This window comes from Oncorhynchus mykiss, chromosome 30, assembly GCF_013265735.2.
Source record: "Oncorhynchus mykiss isolate Arlee chromosome 30, USDA_OmykA_1.1, whole genome shotgun sequence".
Classification (NCBI taxonomy): domain Eukaryota; kingdom Metazoa; phylum Chordata; class Actinopteri; order Salmoniformes; family Salmonidae; genus Oncorhynchus; species Oncorhynchus mykiss.
This window is the reverse complement of record NC_050570.1, coordinates 25567400-25591068: the sequence shown is the minus strand read 5'-3', so window position 1 is coordinate 25591068 and position 23669 is coordinate 25567400. Positions and strand designations below refer to the sequence as shown.

At 43.5% G+C, this 23669-nt stretch overlaps 1 protein-coding gene across 1 annotated transcript in view; it reads right to left on the bottom strand.

Annotated features, from left to right (window-relative positions):
- Window positions 1-388: 388 nt before the first annotated feature.
- LOC110522768 (leucine-rich repeat-containing protein 52) overlaps window positions 389-23669 on the bottom strand; it is a 24154-nt gene continuing 873 nt past the window's right edge. Inside the window, exons 1-2 of the mRNA XM_036969406.1 lie at window positions 23161-23669; window positions 389-2797 (exon numbers count right to left, since the gene is read on the bottom strand). The exon at window positions 23161-23669 is cut by the window's right edge and continues 873 nt beyond it. Of these exons, the coding sequence (XP_036825301.1) occupies window positions 2469-2797; window positions 23161-23669 (838 nt within the window). The 3' untranslated portion in view covers window positions 389-2468. The remainder of the gene's footprint in view (window positions 2798-23160) is intronic.

Genomic DNA, 23669 nt, shown 5'->3' with positions numbered 1-23669 from the left:
TAGTGACAGCTAAGGACTTGTCTCCTGAATGTAGAGGGATGGAGACAGAGATGGAAAAACAGATGGAAGGAGGGGTGCTAATGTTCCTAGACCTAAGGGTCTGAATTTAGCTGTGCCCTTGAGAGGATTCTCTGTATGTGTGTGTGTGTGTGTGTGTGTGTGTGTGTGTGTGTGTGTGTGTGGGTGTGTGTGTGTGTGTGTGTGTGTGTGTGTATGTGTGTGTGTGTGTATGTGTGTGTGTGTGTGTGTGTGTGTGTGTGTGTGTGTGTGTGTGTGTGTGTGTGTGCGTGCGTGCGTGTCAGTGTGGATGCATCTCAGTAGGCAGGGACATGGAGTGTGATTACAAATTAACCCCCCCCCCCACCCCACTATAAAAAATAATGCTGATATCCTCCTAATGCTCCACGCCCACATATAGACCCACACACTGATGCTCTCATCAACTTCACTGGAAATAACCCATCTGACTAAACTCAACTCCATGGTGGAGGAAGTTTCTGTTGAGACCAGGCTTTGTGGAATTCAGCTCTGACTACATCGATTTGCCCAAGGTCAATACTTCAAAAAAGAACAAATATGGAACGCTTACCTTGTTTGTCCTCTGTAGATGCGTGCCTTTTTTTGTTTGCTGAGATCCATACTTTTTAATAAATCGTCAATCAAATACAACCACCGACTGTATCCTTGTTGAGATTCAATTGGCATGTGCTCAGTTTGCCCGTCTTAGAGCAACAGCAAGGAGCAAAGAGGCGGTGGTTGCATTTGATTAACGTTTATTGAGCAAACATGGAAAGGCATGCAACTGCAGAGGACAAACATACTGTAGGTACAAGCTGAATTCCTGTATTCAACAAAGCCTGGTCTCTGCTCAACTCCGTTGGTGGAGTTGATCAGGAACTTTCTTCACCATGGAGTTGAGTTTAGTCAGCTAGAAATGATCTGGCTAACAAACACTCAAACACTACTCTCGTGTGTGCGCTCTGTACTAATTGTTTGAGGTGGACAGAAGGCAGAGAGTGGAAGGTCAGGGTTAGTCTAGACCTATGAATCACTTGTTCCCCCTGGTGAGAGAGATGCAGTCTGATGGTTCTGCCCCAGTTACAGTAGCTATAACTAGGCTGGACTCAGGGGTGAAAGTAAGGTGGTGCGGTCCGGTACGACATCAAGGCAAAATAAATAGTGTACCGGTAAAGCATAAGCCTGTCACAATACTTCAAACAAAATGTCATGAAAACTGTCGGCTACTACACCATTATTTATCAATACCGTATATCAGAGGCATAAAAATGAGCGAATGCACTTGAAAACGGGTGGTGTAGCCTACGCTCCAAAATGCGATGTGGATCGACGAGAACACTGAAAGTGGACGCATAAATTCCGCCTAATGACAGTCGTCAAATGTCATTACACTTTTTGTTGTTTTGTGTAACGGATATCTCTTTCCATTCACCACTGTTTTGAGGATGGAAATATGCTGTGAGTGGATGAACGTGCGCGGGGAGCCTAGTGAAGGAGCCCTTTGAAGTGACTGTTTGACAATCAGATGAAAACATCATGACTGGTTGTGTTTATGCCACTATAAAAGGTGATACATTTTAAAAGCTAAATGACAAATCTTTACGAGTAGGCCCACAGAGGTCCTATTGAATTAAAAGGGGTTCTATATGTAATTCTATGATTAGGCCCAAAACATTAAAAAAATAGGAGGCTCATTAAGTTCTACTTTCTACTTTCACCCCTGGCTGGACTAGAATATGAACCTAACCTATTGTAGACCTAAATACTATGTGTTTATCTGTGTGTCCTTCCCCATAATAATTATTAGAATTCATAGTGCTTTTCTCAAACAAGCGCATAACATTGAATGGAGGGTAACTCACTCTTATTATTGCATCACCAGAGAAACCAAACTAGCAGTGTGTGTGTGAGTGTGAGTGTGAGTGTGAGTGTGAGTGTGAGTGTGAGTGTGAGTGTGAGTGTGTGTGTGTGTGTGTGTAACAGTGGGGGGCTTATTGCTCTTAATAGTTCAGAAGTCACTCTGTAGTCCTGAAGTGGAAGGCTTATCCCCCCTTGTTGCTCTCTCGCACTCGCACAGACACACTTACACACACTTACACACACTTACACGCACGCACGCACGCACGCACGCACGCACACACACACACACACACACACACACACACACACACACACACACACACACACACACACACACACACACACACACACACAGGGTATAATGTCTGTCCTGTTCTCTTCCACTTGGAGACACCCAGTCAGAACAGGACTGTCACTCTACAGAGTCCAAGGTCCCAGTGTCCTTTATTCTCATCTCTCCATCCCTCTTCTTTCCTCCTTCTTTTCTTCAGTGTCCTTCCATCACTCCATTGCTCCTTGTAATGTATCCTCTCTGCTTTCTCTTCTGCCTTTTTTAATTTTATTCTCTTCCAGCTGCTCACATCCCGCACTCACACCTGCATGCCAGCCTTATTCAGATCCCCGTTCCCCTGATGCCCTCCCCCCATCATCCCTCCACCCATATGTCTCTCCTCCTCGTCATCACTGTCCATGTCTTCCCCCTTCCTCTTGTTGTATCTCTCGTACAGCACCATGAGGACACCCATCACCCATGCCGACACGGTGCCAGCACTGAAGATGACAAAGCCAATAGCGATAAAGAACAGATAGTCCCAGTAACCCAGGCCCTGGTGGCAGTCTGCCCTCAGCTGCATGCCCACCTCAGCCAGCCGCTGCCCAGACACTTCCGGAGGCCCCTGGCACACTGTCTGACCCTCATCTGGAGAAAGGGAAAGAAAACAGACATGGTAAGGGGGGGTAAAGAAATGGAGCGATGGGGGAGCAAGAGAAGAGCATTAAGGCAGTAGGAGACAGGGATGGGGAGAGAAAGAGTTTAGAAGAGGGAAGAATGGAGGAGAGGGAAAGGTGAAGGAAAGAAAGAATGAGGGTGACGTAGAAGAGAGGGAGATGGGGTGAGGGGGGAAATAATTAAAGGGAGAGAAATTACCACAATGCAGCTCACACACACACACACACACACCCACACACACATAAAAAGCTGTGATAACCTTGGTGATAAATGATCCGTAAAAACACGATAGATTTCCTCAGGGTAATGCAGATCTGGGACACGTCTAGGCACAGACTCATTAGAATGCTTAACACACACACAGACAGACACACACAGACACACACAGACACACAAAAACATACACACACACACACACACACACACACTGGGATGAGCATTTAAATAGCCTTCATAGAAACACACACAAGGCATCTCCAAGGAGAGATAGTATTTTGCCGCAAACTTTGACTCAATCATTCACTTTGTGATTACAAAAACACCATTGTTGGCAATACAATGTTACAGTTTTGAAGGCTTTAAAAAAGATGATTCAACAAATTTAATAGAGATAAATATATGCAACATGAAAAGATTTCGATACGGAGACACCACAGATCTGGTCCCTGGGGGCCATGCCAGCAATCTTACAAAATGCCGTTGACCCCAATTAGGCTCGGTGTTATACTGCATGTGATAGTTTAGAGGACCTTGTGTACATGTCCCAACGTTTTTGTAACATGCCTGGTTGGTAGATTTACCACACAAGTCTACAACTCTGATGGTTTTTGTGATTTCCTTTCCATTTGGGTCCAATTCTACTAAGATATATGGAATTGTTTTAAGGTCATACCAAGGATCATTTTGCTATTTGATAAAGAAAAATATATATATACACAAATTATTTTGATGAAAACATTTGATTCTCACTGCTATTAGCTCAAACAAACGCATTGAATAACAGATTCACTACATGGAACAACAGATAGTCCCCCCCCCCAAATAATCTAAGGGAAGTTTTTTCTGAAGAGATATAAGAAAACATTTATTTATTTATTTATTACATGTATTTAACCCCTTATTTTTGACACTAAACAGTCTCCATATATAAAGTACTTCCATTTATTTTTTCAACTGGTACCCGGGGGACCTTCAGAAAAACAACCCACATCTACGTGTTTGTGAGAGTCTCACCTTTCCACAATAGTCATAATAGTCAATCTTTCGGAAGCTACAGACAATTTTGCGAGAAGACCGATTTTCGGGATGTCTCATGGTCTGATTAACACCATTCTAGTTCTGTCACCTTTCATCGTAGATGAGGAAGTGCGACATCGGCACATCCAATAAAATAAAAAAATATCTCTAGCTTAAACATTTTGATTTTTATGGGGATTTTTTATTATGCTACTCCACTGTCTCTGTCAGTCAATCCGTTACAGCCAACGATGTGTGAGGAGTGCGGAGACCCATACAGACTGATCTGGGTCACTTCTGTCTCACAACATAGAGAGAAAGAAAGAAACAAGGGAAGAGTTCTTTCTTCACATATGATTTCATTTCATCTCTCTCTCGCTCTCTCTTTCTCTCGCTCAATCCCCCACTCCTCCCTACATCTCTCCTCCCTCCATCATCCATTTATCATGCTTAATTGCACTGAGTTGTCCTTTCCAAAACATAAGATAGAGAACTTTTCAAGAGGCCTCGTTTCTCTTTCCTAGACAAATAAAGGTGTGTGTGTGTGTGTGCGCATGTGTGTGTCTGGCTGTGAACAGGGTACTGATGTAACCCACTGTACCTTCTCCGCTGTGCAATCTGGTTTCCGAGCCGGTCACGGGTGCACCTCAGCCACACTCAAGGTACTAAACGATATCATAACCGCCATCGATAAAAGACAGTACTGTGCAGCCGTCTTCATTGACCTTGCCAAGGCTTTCGACTCTGTCAATCACCATATTCTTATCGGCAGACTCAGTAGCCTCGGTTTTTCGGATGACTGCCTTGCCTGGTTCACCAATTACTTTGCAGACAGAGTTCAGTGTGTCAAATCGGAGGGCATGCTGTCCGGTCCTCTGGCAGTCTCTATGGGGGTGCCACAGGGTTCAATTCTCGGGCCGACTCTTTTCTCTGTATACATCAATGATGTTGCTCTTGCTGCGGGCGATTCCCTGATCCACCTCTATGCAGACGACACCATTCTATATACTTTCGGCCCGTCATTGGACACTGTGCTATCTAACCTCCAAACAAGCTTCAATGCCATACAACACTCCTTCCGTGGCCTCCGACTGCTCTTAAACGCTAGTAAAACCAAATGCATGCTTTTCAACCGATCGCTGCCTGCACCCGCATGCCCGCCTAGCATCACCACCCTGGATGGTTCCGACCTAGAATATGTGGACATCTATAAGTACCTAGGTGTCTGGCTAGACTGCAAACTCTCCTTCCAGACTCATATCATACATCTCCAATCGAAAATCAAATCAAGAGTCGGCTTTCTATTCCGCAACAAAGCCTCCTTCACTCACGCCGCCAAGCTTACCCTAGTAAAACTGACTATCCTACCGATCCTCGACTTCGGCGATGTCATCTACAAAATGGCTTCCAACACTCTACTCAGCAAACTGGATGCAGTCTATCACAGTGCCATCCGTTTTGTCACTAAAGCACCTTATACCACCCACCACTGCGACTTGTATGCTCTAGTCGGCTGGCCCTCGCTACATATTCGTCGCCAGACCCACTGGCTCCAGGTCATCTACAAGTCCATGCTAGGTAAAGCTCCGCCTTATCTCAGCTCACTGGTCACGATGGCAACACCCATCCGTAGCACGCGCTCCAGCAGGTGTATCTCACTGATCATCCCTAAAGCCAACACCTCATTTGGCCGCCTTTCGTTCCAGTACTCTGCTGCCTGTGACTGGAACGAATTGCAAAAATCGCTGAAGTTGGAGACTTTTATCTCCCTCACCAACTTCAAACATCAGCTATCTGAGCAGCTAACCGATCGCTGCAGCTGTACATAGTCTATTGGTAAATAGCCCACCCATTTTCACCTACCTCATCCCCATACTGTTTTTATTTATTTACTTTTCTGCTCTTTTGCACACCAATATCTCTACCTGTACATGACCATCTGATCATTTATCACTCCAGTGTTAATCTGCAAAATTGTAATTATTCGCCTACCTCATGCCTTTTGCACACATTGTATATAGACTCCCCCTTTGTTTTCTACTGTGTTATTGACTTGTTAATTGTTTACTCCATGTGTAACTCTGTGTTGTCTGCTCATACTGCTATGCTTTATCTTGGCCAGGTCGCAGTTGCAAATGAGAACTTGTTCTCAACTAGCCTACCTGGTTAAATAAAGGTGAAATAAATAAATAAATAAAAAATACTGTTAACACCCGCAATAACATCTAAACATCTAAACATGTGCATGTGACAAATAACATTTGATTTGAGTTTTTATTTTAGATTTAATTAAACTGCACTCATCTTCAAATTATACCATAGGTCTGAAGGAGAGTGGGAATGATGGAGAGAGAGGTTTCAGATGTTGGGATAGTATGGGAGAGCTCCAGAGAAGAAGGGAAATACCGCAGGAGAGACAAATACCGCAGGAGAGACAAATACCGCAGGAGAGACAAATACCGCAGGAGACAAATACCGCAGGAGAGACAAATACCGCAGGAGACAAATACTGCAGGAGACAAATACCGCAGGAGAGACAAATACCGCAGGAGAGACAAATACCGCAGGAGAGACAAATACCGCAGGAGACAAATTACGCAGGAGAGACAAATACCGCAGGAGACAAATACCGCAGGAGAGACAAATACCGCAGGAGAGACAAATACCGCAGGAGACAAATACCGCAGGAGACAAATACCGCAGGAGACAAATACCGCAGGAGAGACAAATACCGCAGGAGACAAATACTGCAGGAGACAAATACCGCAGGAGAGACAAATACCGCAGGAGAGACAAATACCGCAGGAGAGACAAATACCGCAGGAGACAAATTACGCAGGAGAGACAAATACCGCAGGAGAGACAAATACCGCAGGAGACAAATACCGCAGGAGAGACAAATACCGCAGGAGAGACAAATACCGCAGGAGACAAATACCGCAGGAGACAAATACCGCAGGAGACAAATACCGCAGGAGAGACAAATACCGCAGGAGAGACAAATACCGCAGGAGAGACAAATAATGCAGGAGAGTCAAATACCGCAGGAGAGACAAATACAGCAGGAGAGACAAATACCGCAGGAGACAAATACCGCAGGAGAGACAAATACCGCAGGAGAGACTAACTGCGGAGTTCACCACCATTACATAAAAAACAATGTAATCAGATACAGAGATATCCTATTTAATCATATCTGTAATTCCACACTCTTAGAAAAAACGTTGCTATCTAGAACCTAAAAGGGTTCTTTGGCTGTCCCTATAGGTGAACCCTTTGAAGAACCCTTGTTAGTTCCAGGTAGAACTATTTTGGTTCCAAGTAGAACTATTTGGGTTCCATGTAGAACCCTTTCCACATAGGGTTCTACATTGAACCCAAAATTATTCCACCTGGAACCAAAACAGGGTTTTACCTGGAACCAAAATGGGTTCTCCTATGGGAACAGCTGATAAACCCTTTTTTCTAAGAGTATATGATCAGATATTTGTAGCCCTCAGCAGTTCTGTATCATGTATTTAGAGTGTAAATACACAATCATCAGGACAATCTTAGACTAATTGAAACTGCTAATCAAGGACATCAGTCATATGCAAACTTTATCCAACCTATAACCTGTATATGTCTTTATCCAACTGGATCCTGAGGCTGTAGCTGAGGACATGTGTCTAATACTATCTTAGATTGGACAGGTTAGTGTGTGTGTGTGTGTGTGTGTGTGTACGTGTGTGCGTGTGTGTGTGTGTGTGTGTGTGTGTGTGTGTGTGTGTTTATGTGTGTGTGTCAGGCACTCTTTGAGGTTAATGCAGGTTAGGATCTGACATGGAGGGTAGCCTCAGCTTTCCCTGCCTGGGCTGAATATATTGGTACATGATTTCACACACGCAAGCACACACACACACACACACACACACACACACACACACACACACACACACACACACACACACACACACACACACACACACACACAAACAAACAGCTTCAGCTCTAGGGGATTACTCTCTCTCTCTCTCTCTCGACAGGTAGCCTAGCTTGAGCAATAGTGTGCAAAGCTGTCATCAAGGCAAAGGGTAGCTACTTTGAAGAACTTGTTTAAAACTTTTTTGGTTACTACATGATTCCATATGTGCTATTTCATAGTTTTGATGTAGAAAATAGTCAAAATAAAGAAACCTTTGAATGAGTAGGTGTGTCCAAACTTTTGACTGGTACCGTATATATACATATTTTTTTTGCATTAGCAGCAGTGTTTATTAGGAACTCACAGTCATACACTCTTAGAAAAAAGGGTTCTAAAATGGTTATTTGGCTGTCCCCATAGGAGAACCATTTTTGGTTCCAGGTAGAACTCTTTCGGGTTCCAAATATAACCAATATAAAATTCATGGATCTTAAAAGGGTTCTACCCGGAACCAAAAGGTTTATACTTGGAACCAAAAAGGGTTCTTCAAAGGGTTATCCTATGGGGACAGCGGAAGAACCATTTTGGAACCATTTTTTCTAAGAGTGTAGACTAAATTGTACACCAAATCTACATTCTTAATCTATACAATTGTGTGTGTAAGCCTATGCGTTTGTCTGCATGTGTGTGTGTGTGTGTGTGTGTGTGTGTGTGTGTGTGTGTGTGTGTGTGTGTGTGTGTGTGTGTGTGTGTGTGTGCGCCTGAGCGTGTGTATTTGTTTGTGTGTCCAGGGAGCAGGTCAGTAAATAGTAGAAGAAATAAGAGCAGCACTGATCTTTGTTTTCTATTCCCCTGGGTTGTTACCTTGCTGCTGACCTCCATCTGACGGTGGTTCATCTGTTCAGTGTGTTTGTGTTAAAGTGGTAATGATGTTACATTGTTTGAATTCAGGAGCAATAATTCATCTTCAAAACACAGCAAACAAGGTTATTGTCCACAACCAGTGATACATGCATACGCACCCACACACCAGGCAGCAGGCCACACACACTCTCACTCTGCATAACGTTATACTGTACAGCATGAGCCTGAATAAAGATACAAGTTGAAGTCTCATACTGCTACTTCAGGCTCCATGCTGCTCACTATAATAGGAAAACAAGAGTTCCATTTAAAAGCACTTGGAACTCACATTCAGCTTGCTAGAAGATTGATAACCACATACCACTTCTAGGGCTCTCAGATGACCTTGATCCCTAACCTCTGACCCCTAACCTGAAGTCTGACCCCAAGCTTAAACTTGAGACTACAGTCAAAGTCCCGACGAGCACATCATGGTCAAATGATAAATTAGAAAGGGTCATTTGCTCTCTCAAAGTCAATCAACATTGGACGTGTGACTGACCATCAATGGTTGAAGTGGGTCAGTGCTGACTGCTATGGAGAATGGGAACCTCAAATATTCAAATGCATCAGTACCGGCACTAAAACAGGAAACAGTGTTAAAAGACAATTAAAGTGAGCAACTCTGATGCCAGGTATTGAACCTGGGACATCTGAGATAGTAGCCTACTGTACAGTATTCTAAAAGCTAAATAAGTGTGTATGCTGCAGAGTAGAGTAATGTCAATACTGCTGAGTCTACACTGAAGCACCTATGACTCAGGATCACACACACACACCCATGCATGCACACAACTCAGTTTTAGCAGTTTTATATGGTTACACACACTCTCTTTCCATTACTATGTGTGTGACCTTGACAGAGTGAGCAGTGCCAGTCGCAGGAGTGTGAGGAGAGAAGCAACTGAGGACCAGACCAACTGAACCCACACTCACTGAGCACTGAGACTGCTCAGCCAGGTCACCCATGATACAAGTCAGTATTCGACATCCATAATATTTTTGTTTTAAACCTATCCCTAAAAAAGTGGGGTTGATGCCTAAACTTAACCTTAAACACTTGGAAACTTCCAAATTCAAAACATGGATGAATGTCTAATTCTGACGTGAGACTGGGAGGGGCTTCTATCCAGACTCAATATCACACACAGCAGACCTAAATACAAGACTATTTCCATTTCGCTGGAGTGCTGGAGAAATTACATTCCTAAAACATAACCAAACATCTCTTTCTCTCTCTCACCCATTGCTCTCTCTCCCTTCCCTCTCCCTTCCCTCCCTCTCCCTTCCGTCTCTCTCTCCCTTCGCTCTCTCTCTCTCCCTTCGCTCTCTCTCTTTCCCTTTGCTCTCTCTCTCCCTTCCCTCTCTCTTTACCTTCCCTCCCTCTTCCTTCCATCTCTCTCTCCCTTCGCTCTCTCTCTTACCCTTCGCTCTCTCATTCTCCCTTCCCTCTCTCTCCCTTCCTTCTCTTTCCTCTCTTAACTCAGATAAAGCAGCAATGAAGTCAGATAATAGAGTGAGTCCCACCACTTCATAGCGTACTCAAGTACCACACACACACACACACACACACACACACACACACACACACACACACACACATACACTGGTATTGGTTGTGAAGTATTAACATGGGGGGCAGACTCCTAGTCACCCATTAATTGTAACTAGAGCTATTTATAACACACGAATTATGACAGTGCATGTTGTTGTGTGTGTGTGTACCATGTTAGTGTACATATGGTAATCCTACAGATGAGGAGGAGGCTACTTGTGTCTTTTATCATTTTAATCTTTCCTCCCAACCTCATAGATGCAGAACAAATAGCTTAGAATAATGTGTGGATGTGTGTGTGACAGTGGAGGTTGTGGGGAGGACGGCTCTTAATAATGGCTGGAATGGAGCCGATCGGATTGCATGAATCCATGTGTTTGATGTATTTGATGACATTCCACCTACTACGCTCCAGCCATTACCACAAGCCCGTCCTCCCCAATTAAGGTGCCACCAACCTCCTGTGGTGTGTGAGTAGCTGTACTATGTGCTTGTGCATATGTGTGTGTGTGTGTGTGTGTGTGTGTGTGTGCGCGCGCGTGTGTGTGTGTGTGTGTGTGTGTGTGTGTGTGTGTGTGTGTGTGTGTGTGTGTGTGTGTGAGGCAGGTAGAGCCTCCTCATTTCCCTTCACCAGATAGAGATACACTGGGGTCCAAAATTATTGACACCCTTGATAAAGATGAGCAAAATTGACTGTATGGAATAAATAGTTAACACACTGAGATACAGTATATTGTACGCTCAAAAAAAAGGAAATCATATTATTTATACTAATACAATTGCTCAGAAAATGAGATTTTGTTTAACATGTAATCTTTTTTTTCTCAAAAAGGTAGGGGTCAGAATTATTGACACACCTCTTTTCAATTTCTTTCAATACCTCAACTGGCTTTCGAGGATAACGGCACTGAGCCTTTTTTTAAATAACACATAGGGAAGGATCTTAGATCATTCTGTCACGTTCTGACCTTTATTCCTTTGTTTTGTCTTTATTTAGTATGGTCAGGGCGTGAGTTGGGGGTGGGCAGTCTATGTTCATTTTTCTATATTTTCTATTTCTGTGTTTGGCCTGATATGGTTCTCAATCAGAGGCAGCTGTCTATCGTTGTCCCTGATTGAGAACCATATTTAGGCAGCCTGTTATCCTTTGTGTTTTGTGGGTGGTTATTTTCAGTCTTTGTGTGTCTGCACCAGATAGAACTGTTTCGGTTGTCACTTTGATGGTTTGTATTTTTGAAGTGTTCAGTTGTTTATTAAAAAGATGAACACTAACCACGCTGCGCTTTGGTCCTCTCCTTCTTCCATCTCTGAATGCCGTTACACATTCCTCCAAGCAGAATCCTTCCAGATCCTTCATATCCTTTGTCTGCGCTTAAGTTGTTCATATGTATGTCATTAGCTTTTTTATTATTATTTCTATTGTTTTATTTCACTTGGACCCCACACCCCCTCGATGGCCCCCCCATCCCCCCAAAGGACATGAACATGTATTTTACTCATCACTGCTACAGTTTTTATTGTGTATATAGTGCTATTTCAATTGTTGTTTTTTATTACCATTTTCATTGTTTTATGTCACTTAATCCTGCATGTTGGACCTCAGAGCCTAAGATTTTCACTGTACCCTGAAATCACAACTGCAACCCCTAAAATGTGACTATTAATCTGAAGGGGAAAAAAATGAAAATAGAACTCTTTGCCACGCACACCACTGCTGGGAATGTGTGTGTGTGTATGTGCTACTGCATGTGTGTGAGAGATCCACTGATGTGGTTATGCTCTTGACTGCTAATTCTGAGAAAGGGGGCTTTTGCCCTCCAAACAAATAAGCACTGGCTGTAAAATATTAAAATCTGATTTAAGTGAGTACCAGCCTCTTTTTTTTCATTATATTTCAAGAACTGGTTTTGTTTGGTAAAAAAAATCTGCATTTCTCTTTAGCTGTACAGAGAGAGAGAGAGAGAGAGATATATATATATATATATATATATATATATAGAGATAGATAGGATATGATGTGATTTTCTGGATTTTTGTTTTAGATTCCGTCTCTCACAGTTGAAGTGTACCTATGATAACAATTACAGACCTCTACATGCTTTGTAAGTAGGAAAACCTGCAAAATCGGCAGTGTATCAAATACTTCTTCTCCCCACTGTATATACACTGCGTATACAAAACATTAAGAGACAGGTAAAATAAATATTTTTAAACCTGAAGACAATTGAGACATGAATTGTGTATGTGTGCCATTCATAGGGTGAATGGGCAAAACAACAGATTTAAATGCCTTTGAACGGGGTATGGTAGTAGGTGCTAGGCGCACCGGTTTGTGTCAAGAACTGCAATGCTGCTGGGTTTTTCACGCTCAACAGTTTCCAGTCTATATCAAGAATGGTCCACCACCGAAAGGACGAACTTGACACAACTGTGGGAAGCATTGGAATGCTTTCGACACCTTGTAGAGTCCATGCCTTGTAGAGTCCATGTATATATACATATATACACAGTACCAGTCACAAGTTTGGACACACCAATCATTCAAGGGTTTTTCTTTATTTTTACTTTTTTCTACATTGTAGAATAATAGTGTAGACATCAAAACTATGAAATAACACACATGGAATCATGTGGTAAACAAAAAATTGTTAAACAAATCAAAATATATTTTATATTTGAGATTCTTCAAAGTAGCCACCCTTTGCCTTGATGACAGCTTTGTACACTCTTGGCATTCTCTCAACCAGCATCACCTGGAATACTTTTCCAACAGTCTTGAAGGAGTTCCCACATATGCTCAGCACTGGGCTTTTCCTTCACTCTGCAGTCCGACTCATCCCAAACTATGAGGTTGGGGGATTGTGGAGGCCAGGTCATCTGATGCAGCACTTCATCACTCTCCTTCTTGGTAAAATAGCCCTTACACAGCCTAGAGGTGTGTTGGGTCATTGTCCTGTTGAAAAACAAATGATAGTCCCACTATGCCCAAACCATGCTGGTTAAGTGTGCCGTGAATTCTAAATAAATCCCAGACAGTGTCACCAGCAAAGCACCCCCACAACATAACACCTCCTCCTCCATGCTTTATGGTGGGAAATACACATGCAGATATCATCCATTACTGAAGGCCAGCATCCCGGTGTTATGTGTGTTATTTCATAGTTGTGATGTTTTCACTATTATTCTACAATGTAGAAAATAGTAAACATGAATAAAAACCCTTGAATGAGAAAGTATTCTAAAACGTTTGACCGGAAGTGTATATATGTACATGTATGTATATATATACCTTGTATATATCTACAACGTAATTATTGGGCATGATTTGTAAAGGCACACACCTGTCTATATAGGGTCCGACAGTTGACAGTGCATGTCAGAGCAAAAATCAAGCCATGAGGTCAAAGGAATTGCCTGTAGAGCCCTGAGACAGGATTGTGTCGAGGCACAGATCTGGAGAAGGGTACCAAAAAAATTATGCAGCTTTGAAGGTCCCCAAGAACACAGTGGCCTCCATCATTCTTAAATGGAAGAAGTTTGATTCTTCCTTGGAGCTGACCAAGATTCTTCCTAGAGCTGACAGCTCGGCCAAACTGAGCAATCGGGGGAGAAGGGCCTTGGTCAGGGAGGTGGCCACTCTGAAAGAGCTCCAAAGTTCCTCTGTGGAGATGGGAGAACCTTCCAGAAGGACAAACATTTCTGCAGCACTCCACCGATAAGGCCTTTATGGTAGTGGCGAGACAGAAGCCACTCCTCAGTAAAAGGCACATAACAGCCCACTTGGAGTTTGCCAAAAGGCACCTAAAGACTCTCAGACCATGAGAAACAAGATTCTCTGGTCTAATGAAACCAAGAGGGAACTCTTTGGCCTGAATGCCAAGTGTCATGTCTGGAGGAAACCATCCCTATGGTAAAGCATGGTAGTGGAACCATCATGCTGTGGGGATGTTTTTCAGCTGCAGGGACTGGAAGACTAGTCAGGATTGGGGGAAAGATGAAAGGAGCAAAGTACAGAGAGATCCTTGATGAAAACCTGCTCCAGAGCACTCAGGACCTCAGACTGGGGCGAAGTTCACCTTCCAACAGGACAACGACCCTAAGCACACAGCCAAGACAATGCAGGAGTGGCTTTGGGACAAGTCTCTGAAAGTCATTGAGTGGCGCAGCCAGAGCCCGGACTTGAACCCGATCTAACATCTCTGGAGAGACCTGAAAATAGCTGTGCAGTAATGCTCCCCAACTAACCTGACAGTGCTTGACAGGATCTGCAGAGAAGAATGGAATAAACTCCCCAAATACAGGTTTGCCAAGCTTGTAGTGTCATACCCAAGAAGTCTCAAGGCTGTAATCGCTGTCAAATGTGCTTCAACAAAGTACTGAGTAAAGTGTCTGAATATGTGCAGTATGTAAGCATTTATTTCATTGTCTTATTTTTTATCAATTTGCAAAAATGTCTAAAAACTTGTTTTTGCTTTGTCATTATGGGGAAAAAACGATTGAATACATTTTAGAGTAAGGCTGTAACGTAAGAAAATGTGGAAAAAGTCAAGGGGTCTGAATCCTTCCTGAATGCACTGTGTGTATATATATATATTGATGTATATACTGTATATACATTTTATATATATATCAATCTATTGTGGATGCAATTTGAATGAAATTGATGGAGATAGAGAAAGTCTATGACAGAGTGCTCGCGTGCGCACTGATTTAAAGCAAATCATATTTTTCCTTCAGAGAAAGGACCAAAAATTGTTAAAGACACCTGTCACATCATAGACTGTTCTCTCTGCTATCGCATGGCAAGCGGTACCGGAGTGCCAAGTCTAGGTCCAAAAGGCTCCTTAACAGGTTAGGGTTAGGGTTAGGGTTAGGTTTTACCCTCAAGCCATAAGACTGCTGAACAAATAATCAAATGGCCACCGGACTATTTATATTGACACCCCTGCTACGCAATGTTTATTATCTATGCATAGTCACTTTACCCCTACCAACATGTACAAATGTTGAAAATCTGATTTCCCTCTATCTGATCATTGTCTGCAACCAGCACTGATAGTGAAGTATTGAGAGGCAGGTAGAGTTTCGTTCTTGGTGGTTGGCGAACCCTCAGCCTTCTGGCCCGTAGCCCTGCATGGCATCAACTGTGCCACAAAAGCAATGTAGATATCCATGTTTATAAACACAGGATCGCTACAGTTATTGTTACCATTATTTTGAGTTCATTCTATCCAGTGGGAGGGTGTTCAAATTATTTTCAGTACAATGGAAGGGTCATGTGAAAATATTTTGAAATATGTGGAGGAGGGCACCTTTTTTTTATGACACCTTGAGTTGGACCAGCCCCCCCCCCCCCCCCCCCCCCCCGTAAATTTGGATTGGTCCCTTACACACTTAAGTTACACTGCTACCCTCCCACCCTTCCCTGCTTCAGAACTTAGAGCAAATGCACACAACAATGCCATAGTCGTCAATACAAAGAGCATACATATTTAACAGTACACAGAGAATCTTTAGATTGTTCCATCTGGTTAATAATGTATATGTCATGTGTCCGGCCTCTCGGTCACCAGGCTGCTCGTTATGGCGCACACCTGTCACCGTTGTTACACACACCTGCAGCTCATCATTCATCTGGACTCCATCACTTCCTTGATTACCCGCCCTATATATGTCACTCCCTTTGGTTCCTTCCACAGGCATCATTGTTTCTGTTTCCTGTCTGTGCGTTGTTCGTGTTTCTTGTTTTGTATTAGGTTTCATTTATTTAATAAAACACTCACTCACTGAACTTGCTTCCCGACTCTCAGCGCACATCGTTACAGTATAGTATAATAGTTGTTCTGGGAGTCATTGACTGCGGATCATAATGAATGGATTTAGGAGTTTGAGGGATATATCTGGGCCACAGAAAACTCCTTTCCTTATTTTCCCTACAACCTCTCTTTCTCTCTCTCTCTTTCACAAACTTTCTCACTCTTTTTTTCTCTCTCTCTTTGTTTCTCTCTCTCTTTATTTATTTATCTCTATCTTTGTCACATGTACACCCCCCCTCGTCCCAGTCTCTCTTTGTTTATGAATATTTAACTATTGCCCAGTGCTCACCCTTCTATTTTGGTTCAGTGCCTGTAGGTCTGTGAGCTGGTCTGGGGAGCTGGGGAACTGGACTCCCTCCAGCCCCAACACAGCTCTCCCTCACCCTCACCCTTGACCCTCCAGCCCCAACTCCACCCAACAACCCCAACATCCAGGCCCCCAATACCAACCACGCAGCTCCAGGACATCTTTCGCAGATTCTGCTATTACTCTTCGGAAGTTGCCTGTAAAAAGGCTACACGGAGACTCGGCAACCTTTCTCATGTGGAATGACAATTTATCTTCAATTTCTACCGATCTTTTACCTGTTGTTTTTTATTTCTTTACTTACCTATTGTTCACCTAATATCTTAAAAAAAAAAAAAAATTGCACTGGTTAGAGCCTGTAAGTAAGCATTTCACTGTAAGGTCTAAACACCTGTTGTATTCGGCGCACGTGACAAACAAACTTTGATTTGATTTGATCTGTGTGACAGTTGTGTTTTTCATATGCATATTTTCATGAAACAGTTCAATTTAATTTAATTTAATGTCTTTGTATGTCAAAATGATTGTCATATGGTTAATCAAAGTTCTATCCAAATCCAAATGAAAATGATACAAATCTAAAAAGTAACTTCTATTGCCATTGCCAACTATGTAAAAATAGCCTAGAAAGCCAACAAATAGAAATATTCCATCCTGCAGGTAGAAAATATCCAGATAAAAATAAATATCCTATAAATCACATTGGCTACACATAAGATTGGCCTGTCTGCATGAACTTGAAACATTGTATCAACTATTAACTTTGGGCCCGAAGCTTGTGCTGGCGAACTTGAAACATTGAATAAAATATTCTGGGCCCTCAGATTTTCCCGCGCCAGTGAGCTCGGGACAGACACAGCTGTAGGCTATTTGCACAAGGGATAAGAAGCAGTGCTTGACTTGGGCAGGAGCTTGCCAGAGCTGAGTACCGGGACGTCGAAATTTCTACTGCTTGAGCTCCTGTTCCTCTCATAGAATATTAGTTTAAAAGTATTGTGGAGCTCCTGCACCTAAATAGACACAGTACCAGCATCCAAAATGAGTACCGGAACATATTTCAATCTAAGTCAATCACTGATAAGCCTATTTTATGACATTTCCACTGGATCAGAACATGACATTTTTCCCTTTCACGCTGAGTGGTTATCAAAAGGGAGAGAGCTGGAAAGGTTTTTCAAATGCATGGAGGAACTCAAATAGAAAGGAGGATCAAGACACTCTTCATATAATTAATTCAAATTCCTTTATTTTTATGGCATGTTCAATGGGAAAAAAACTGTTGTAATTCTCAGTGGATGTAAAAACAGACTTAGTTTGCATGAGAAACTCCACGGGTCATTATTGGTGGTGCATTTAAGCCAATCAGAAATACTTTCAGCTCCCCAAATGGGCACATTTATGCCTACATTTACACACAGGCATGGTAGCCTATAGGCCTACTTCTTACTCAGCATTGACAGGAGCGCTCCAAACAAAAGACAATGACTAAATTGTCAGAATTTGTAAATGGAATTAAATTAACCAAAAGTTGTTTCTCACAAGTGTAGCTAAGGTTGTGCACTCCGCCAACAATGTGTCCACCCCGACAATGAGAACTGGAAGACTGCAATAATAATATTGAATGCAGTAAAATAAATGAGTAAGAAGCATTGTAGATTAGAAATGATAGGAATTAACGGTAAATGTACTACTGGTTATATATGTAAAAACAATGTAATACATTTTAGAATAAGGCTGTAACCTAACTAAATGTGGAAAAATTCAAGGGGTCTGAATACTTTTCGAAGACTCTGTATGTATATTGTATATATGTGTTACTGCTCGACTAAAACAATCTTGCTCGACCAACAGCCTAACGACCAAAAAATTGTCCAGTCGACTAATTGTGGTCAGCCCTACTCATAAGGCATTCAAATCTCACTATAAAATTTTTTTTTATTTGAACATGCATGGGAAAACCAATTCAACTCGCTCTTTGTTCTCACAGGCATCTTATAGAGACCAAGTATGGGTGGGGTGTTTCACATGCCCTTCGAATGAGTCCGGTACTCATGGTTATCACCACAGATAGTAAAGGAAAGAGAAAGACGAATCATACCAAGGACATGTCCACTCTTCGACTACAAAAATGAAAGGGCAACTTGAATCAATGCAATTTAGCAATCTTACAGAAACTAAGAAGAACAGAATGACCAGGTGTGTGCCTTTCCAAATCATGTCCAATGAATTGAATTTACCACAGGTGGAATCCAAGGAAGTTGAAGAAACAGCTCAAGTATGATCAATGAAAACAGGATGCACCTGAGCTCAATTTCAAGTCTCATAGCAGAGGGTCTGAATATTTATGTAAGTAATGTATTTGTGTTGTTTATTCTTAATACTTTTGAAAAACTTTTTAAAAAATGGTTATGGGGTATTGTGTGTAGATTGCTGAGATTATTATTATTTTAAATCCATTTTACAATAAGGCTGTAACGTAACAAAATGTGGAAAAAGTCAAGGGGTCTGAATACTTTCCGAAGGCACTATTATATCATGGTGTACAAGACACCTGTCTGATTCGCGTCTGTCTGAGTGGACTAATGCATTATGGAGGCAGTTTGTATGGCACAGTCCAACACTCTAATGTGCTACTGAAATTGGTTATATTACATAAGAATAATGGTGCAACACTAAAAAATATATATATTATTTTATAACAAAAGCAGTTTCTAGGGGCCAAGACAAATTTCTTCAGCCTCCCGAGGTTGAAGAGGCGCTGTTGCACCTTCTTCACCACACTGTCTGTGTGGGTGGACCATTTCAGATTGTCAGTGATGTGTACACTGCGGCCCCGTTGATGTGAATGGGGGCATGCTCCCTCTGCTATCTCCTGAATTCCACGATCAGCTCCATTCCTCCAGGGCCTTCACCTCCTCCCTGTAGGCTGTCTAATCATTGTTGGTACTCAGACTGTTGTTGATTGAGTTGGAGATGTGCAAGGCAACATAGTCATGGGTGCAAAGGGAGTACAGGAGGGGGCTGAGCACCCACCATTGTGGGGCCCCTGTGTTGAGGATCAGCGTAGTGGAGGTGTTGTTGCCTACATTCATCACCTGGAGAGGCCCATCAGGAAGTCTAGGACCTAGTTGTACAGGGCGTGGTTCAGACCCAGGGCCCAGAGCTTAATGATGAGCTTGGAGGGTACGATGGTGTTGAAGGCTGAGCTTTAGTCAATGAACAGCATTCTTACATAGGTATTCCTCTTGGCCAGATGGGATAGGGCAGTGTGCAGTGTGATGGCAATTGCATCATCCATGGATCTATTGGGGCGGTATGCAAATTGCAGTGGGTTTAGGGCCTTGTAGCCATCCCGGAAGCGAGAGTAACAATGGTTGAGAGTTTTTGAAGTGCGAGTATTGCAGGCAATGTGTTGATAGAAATGTTTAAGCGTTTTCTTCAGATTTGCTTTATTAAAGTCCTCAGCTACAATAAATGCGGCCACAAGATATGCGGTTTCCACTTTGCACAAAGTCCAGTGTAGGTCCTTGAGAGCCGTCGTGGTATCTGCTTGAGGGGGAATATACACGGCTCTGATGATGACCGAAGAAAATTATCTTTGAGGGTAATGCAATCGGCGTTTGATTGTGAGATATTCTAGGTTGGGTGAACAAACGGACTTGAGTTCCTGTACTTTACCACAATCACACCATGAGTAGTTAAACATGAAACATACACCTCTGCCTTTCTTCTTCCCGGAGAGTTCTTTATTCCTATCTATGCAATGTACTGAGAACCCCACTGGCTGTATGGACGGGGACAGTATATCCGGAGAGAGCCATGATTCCATAAACAGAGTATGTTACAGTCCCTGATGTCTCTCTGGACGGAGATCCTCGCCCTGAGCTCGTCTACTTTATTTTCCAGGGACTGAACATAAGCAAGTAATATACTCGGAAGCGGTGGATGGTTTGCACTCCTCCTGAGTCGGACTCCACTCCAAATACCTCTTCTCCTCCAGCCGGCGTCTTGGAGCATCCTCTGGGATAAGTTCAATCATCTTGAGAGGTACGAACAAAGGACCCAATTTAGGAAAGTTGTATTTCTGGTCAAAAAGCTGGTGAGTTACCGCCTCTCTGATATCAAAAAGTCATTTCCGACTATATGTAATAATGCAGGAGTAATAAAGGCCTTTTATATTATTATGATTATTATTTACCAGCACCCTCAGCACCCCTACTTCATGTGGCTATGGTCCCTCCTCTCACTACAGCATGCTATGTAAGGGACCATAGCCACACTCTAAATGGGCTCTGAGTAATCATGTTAGAGCATGGGGAGCCCAGGTGGAACAAACACGCACGCACGCACGCACACACACACACTCAGAATAAGAGCTAACGCCACCATTACAGTCATAACATGAGACCTCTTAAACAACGAGGACACACAGTCACGTACACCGACCCCTATCAAACACACACACACGGACACGCACACACACCCTCTCTTTCTCTCTCCCTCTTCTCCTGACCCAATTCCCTCTCTCCTGACTGTCACTCTGGTTACTGTACATGATATGGCTGCCATATCAATAGACACCCATGTCATCCCATACTACATGAGGGAGAGAAGAAGAAGAAGGGAGAAATGATTCATTACAAAATGACTGTACAAAAATAAAGTCTCATCCCCTCTCTCTCTGCCATGGTGTCTGGTCTAGTTCAAAGTACCAGTGACTCCCTGTAACCAGGACCTGATGCAGGTGCATGGAGAGTGAGGGGTCAAATAAGGATTGAGGCTCAACAGCCAGCTCACTGCTTTCCCCTCCAGCCCTTCCTCTATGTGCTCCTCCTCCCCCTCTCCTCTCATCCCCTTCTCCCAAAGGTTCTCCTCCTCACGGTCTCATCAGCCGGAGACCCCTCACACACTGACTCACACACGCTAGAGTGGATTGCATCACACACACACAGACACACACACACACATGTACACATATACACATGCACACACACACACAAGCTACTCTTACAAAACTGTATGCAGTGTGAGGGTCTGGCCTGTTTAAAGACCATCACAGCATATGGCACTGAGACAAACACTGATACCGGCACTGAAAGAGAGAGAGAGAAAGAGAGAGAGAGAGAGAGAGAGAGAGAGAGAGAGAGAGAGAGAGAGAGAGAGAGAGAGAGAGAGAGAGAGAGAGAGAGAGAGAGAGAGAGAGAGAGAGAGAGAGAGAGAGAGAGAAAGAGAGAGAGAGAGAGAGAGAGAGAGAGAGAGAGAGAGAGAGAGAGAGAGAGAGAGAGATCAGGTACAGCTGGACGAATGAGGACAATCATTGGAAGAAGAACAACGAGAAAGGAGAAGTGGGTAGAGTGAGGTGGAGAGGAGAGGACCAATAGCACTGATACAGATAGAGAGGTCTGCTGACACTGACTGTGGACATAGTCAACACTGTACCTCTTCCCTGGCCTCTCAGATGTACAGCCAGGCTTGAACCTGAAACCCCGACTTTCCACCTGTGCCAATAGGCACCCTCTTCATGGTAGTTTCACATTGTAGATGCACGGTGGGATGCTCCACTGATCTGAGTGTCAGTAATTAGACTACTATCCTCTAGTGAGTAGGACTGTTATATATGTTCTACTCTCTTTAGTACATCTAAAACAGTAGGCTCCTATTTTGAGAGTAGGCTAACTGACTGACAGCAGAAGTGATGATGTCGTTGTAAGCTCCTCTCTGTCCTGCTCCTGGCGTAGATAGTGTGAAAAGTCATTAGACAAAGAATGAGTTTTGGGAGAGTTATTGGTGCGATGTGAAGGACAGGTGGAGGTTAGAGAGAGGGAGAGGGAGAGGGGGAGGGACTGGGGAGGAGAGGTTAGAGGGGAAAGGGCGTGAGGCGTGAGAGAGGGAGAGAGAGAGAAGGAGGGAGAAAGGAGGAAGATATGAGAGGGGAGAGGTAGAGGGAGAGAGAGAGAGAGAGAGAGAGGGAGGGAGGGAGGGAGGGATAAAGCAAAGGGGTGTTGAAGTCCTCTGATCATTGTGACTTTGAGGCCAATCCATTAGCGTGGCCCCTGTGCTACTGTGACATTATTCAATGTGTGTGTGTGCGCGTGTGTGTGTGTTGTAATAACAGGGATGACGTGCCGTGCAGGGAGCAGAGAGCGGAGTGAGTCGTCCATCAGGGACTATTGACTGAGCGCCCACCATCAAATTAGCTAAATGAATTGATGTGACGATAAGCAGTGATAAGACCAAGGTCTTAGTATCGCTGGGTGGCCTTCCCAGCAGAGGACAACTGCCTGTTTACTCGGCAGAATTGTACAATAACAAAACACATGGTGCTGGCCAACAGTCTATGCTACAGGCCTAATAACTACACCACCTGAGTATTGGGACTGCACTTCCTCTGACCATCTGTCAAACATTATTGCTGCTGAATTAAAGACAGTGACAAAGTGAGATTTATAGAAGCACATGAGTAAGACACGGGCACAGGTCACCCATACGCTATAAACAAACAAACAAACAAACAAAAAGAACAACTTGAATCCTGCTTTCTGTACCCATGGACAGTGGTCCACAGACACACACACACACAGAGCCCCCCAACTGCTCCATCCCCATTCTCACCTTGGAACTTGAATCCTTCTATCTGGACCCAGAGGCAGAGGTCCTCCGTCTCACAGTCACATCTCCAGGGGTTCCCGCTGAGCCCCAGGGAGCGCAGGGAGGGCAGGGCGATCAGAGAGCTGATGTTCAGCGTCGTCAGGTTGTTCCTGCTCACATCCAGCACCTGCAGAGCAATATTTTCTGAGAACGCGTCCGGGTGGATCTCATTTAGCCCCAGATTGTCTGTTAGCCGTAGCATCACGAGGCTTGACAATGGTCCAAAAGTCCGGTCCTCAAGCTGGGTTAGTGTATTGAAGGACAGGTCAAGATAGGCCAGCTTTCGGAGATTCCCGAAGGTGGACTCGGAGATCTCCATCAGGGTGTTGTTGCTGACATCCAGGTAGACCAGATCAGACAGGTAGTTGAGTTGCAATGCTGGAAGTTCTCCGATGTGGTTGTTGGAGATGATGAGTTGGCGGGTGGCTAGAGGGAGGTCGTTGGGGAAGAGGGTGAGCTCCTGCCCAGCGCAC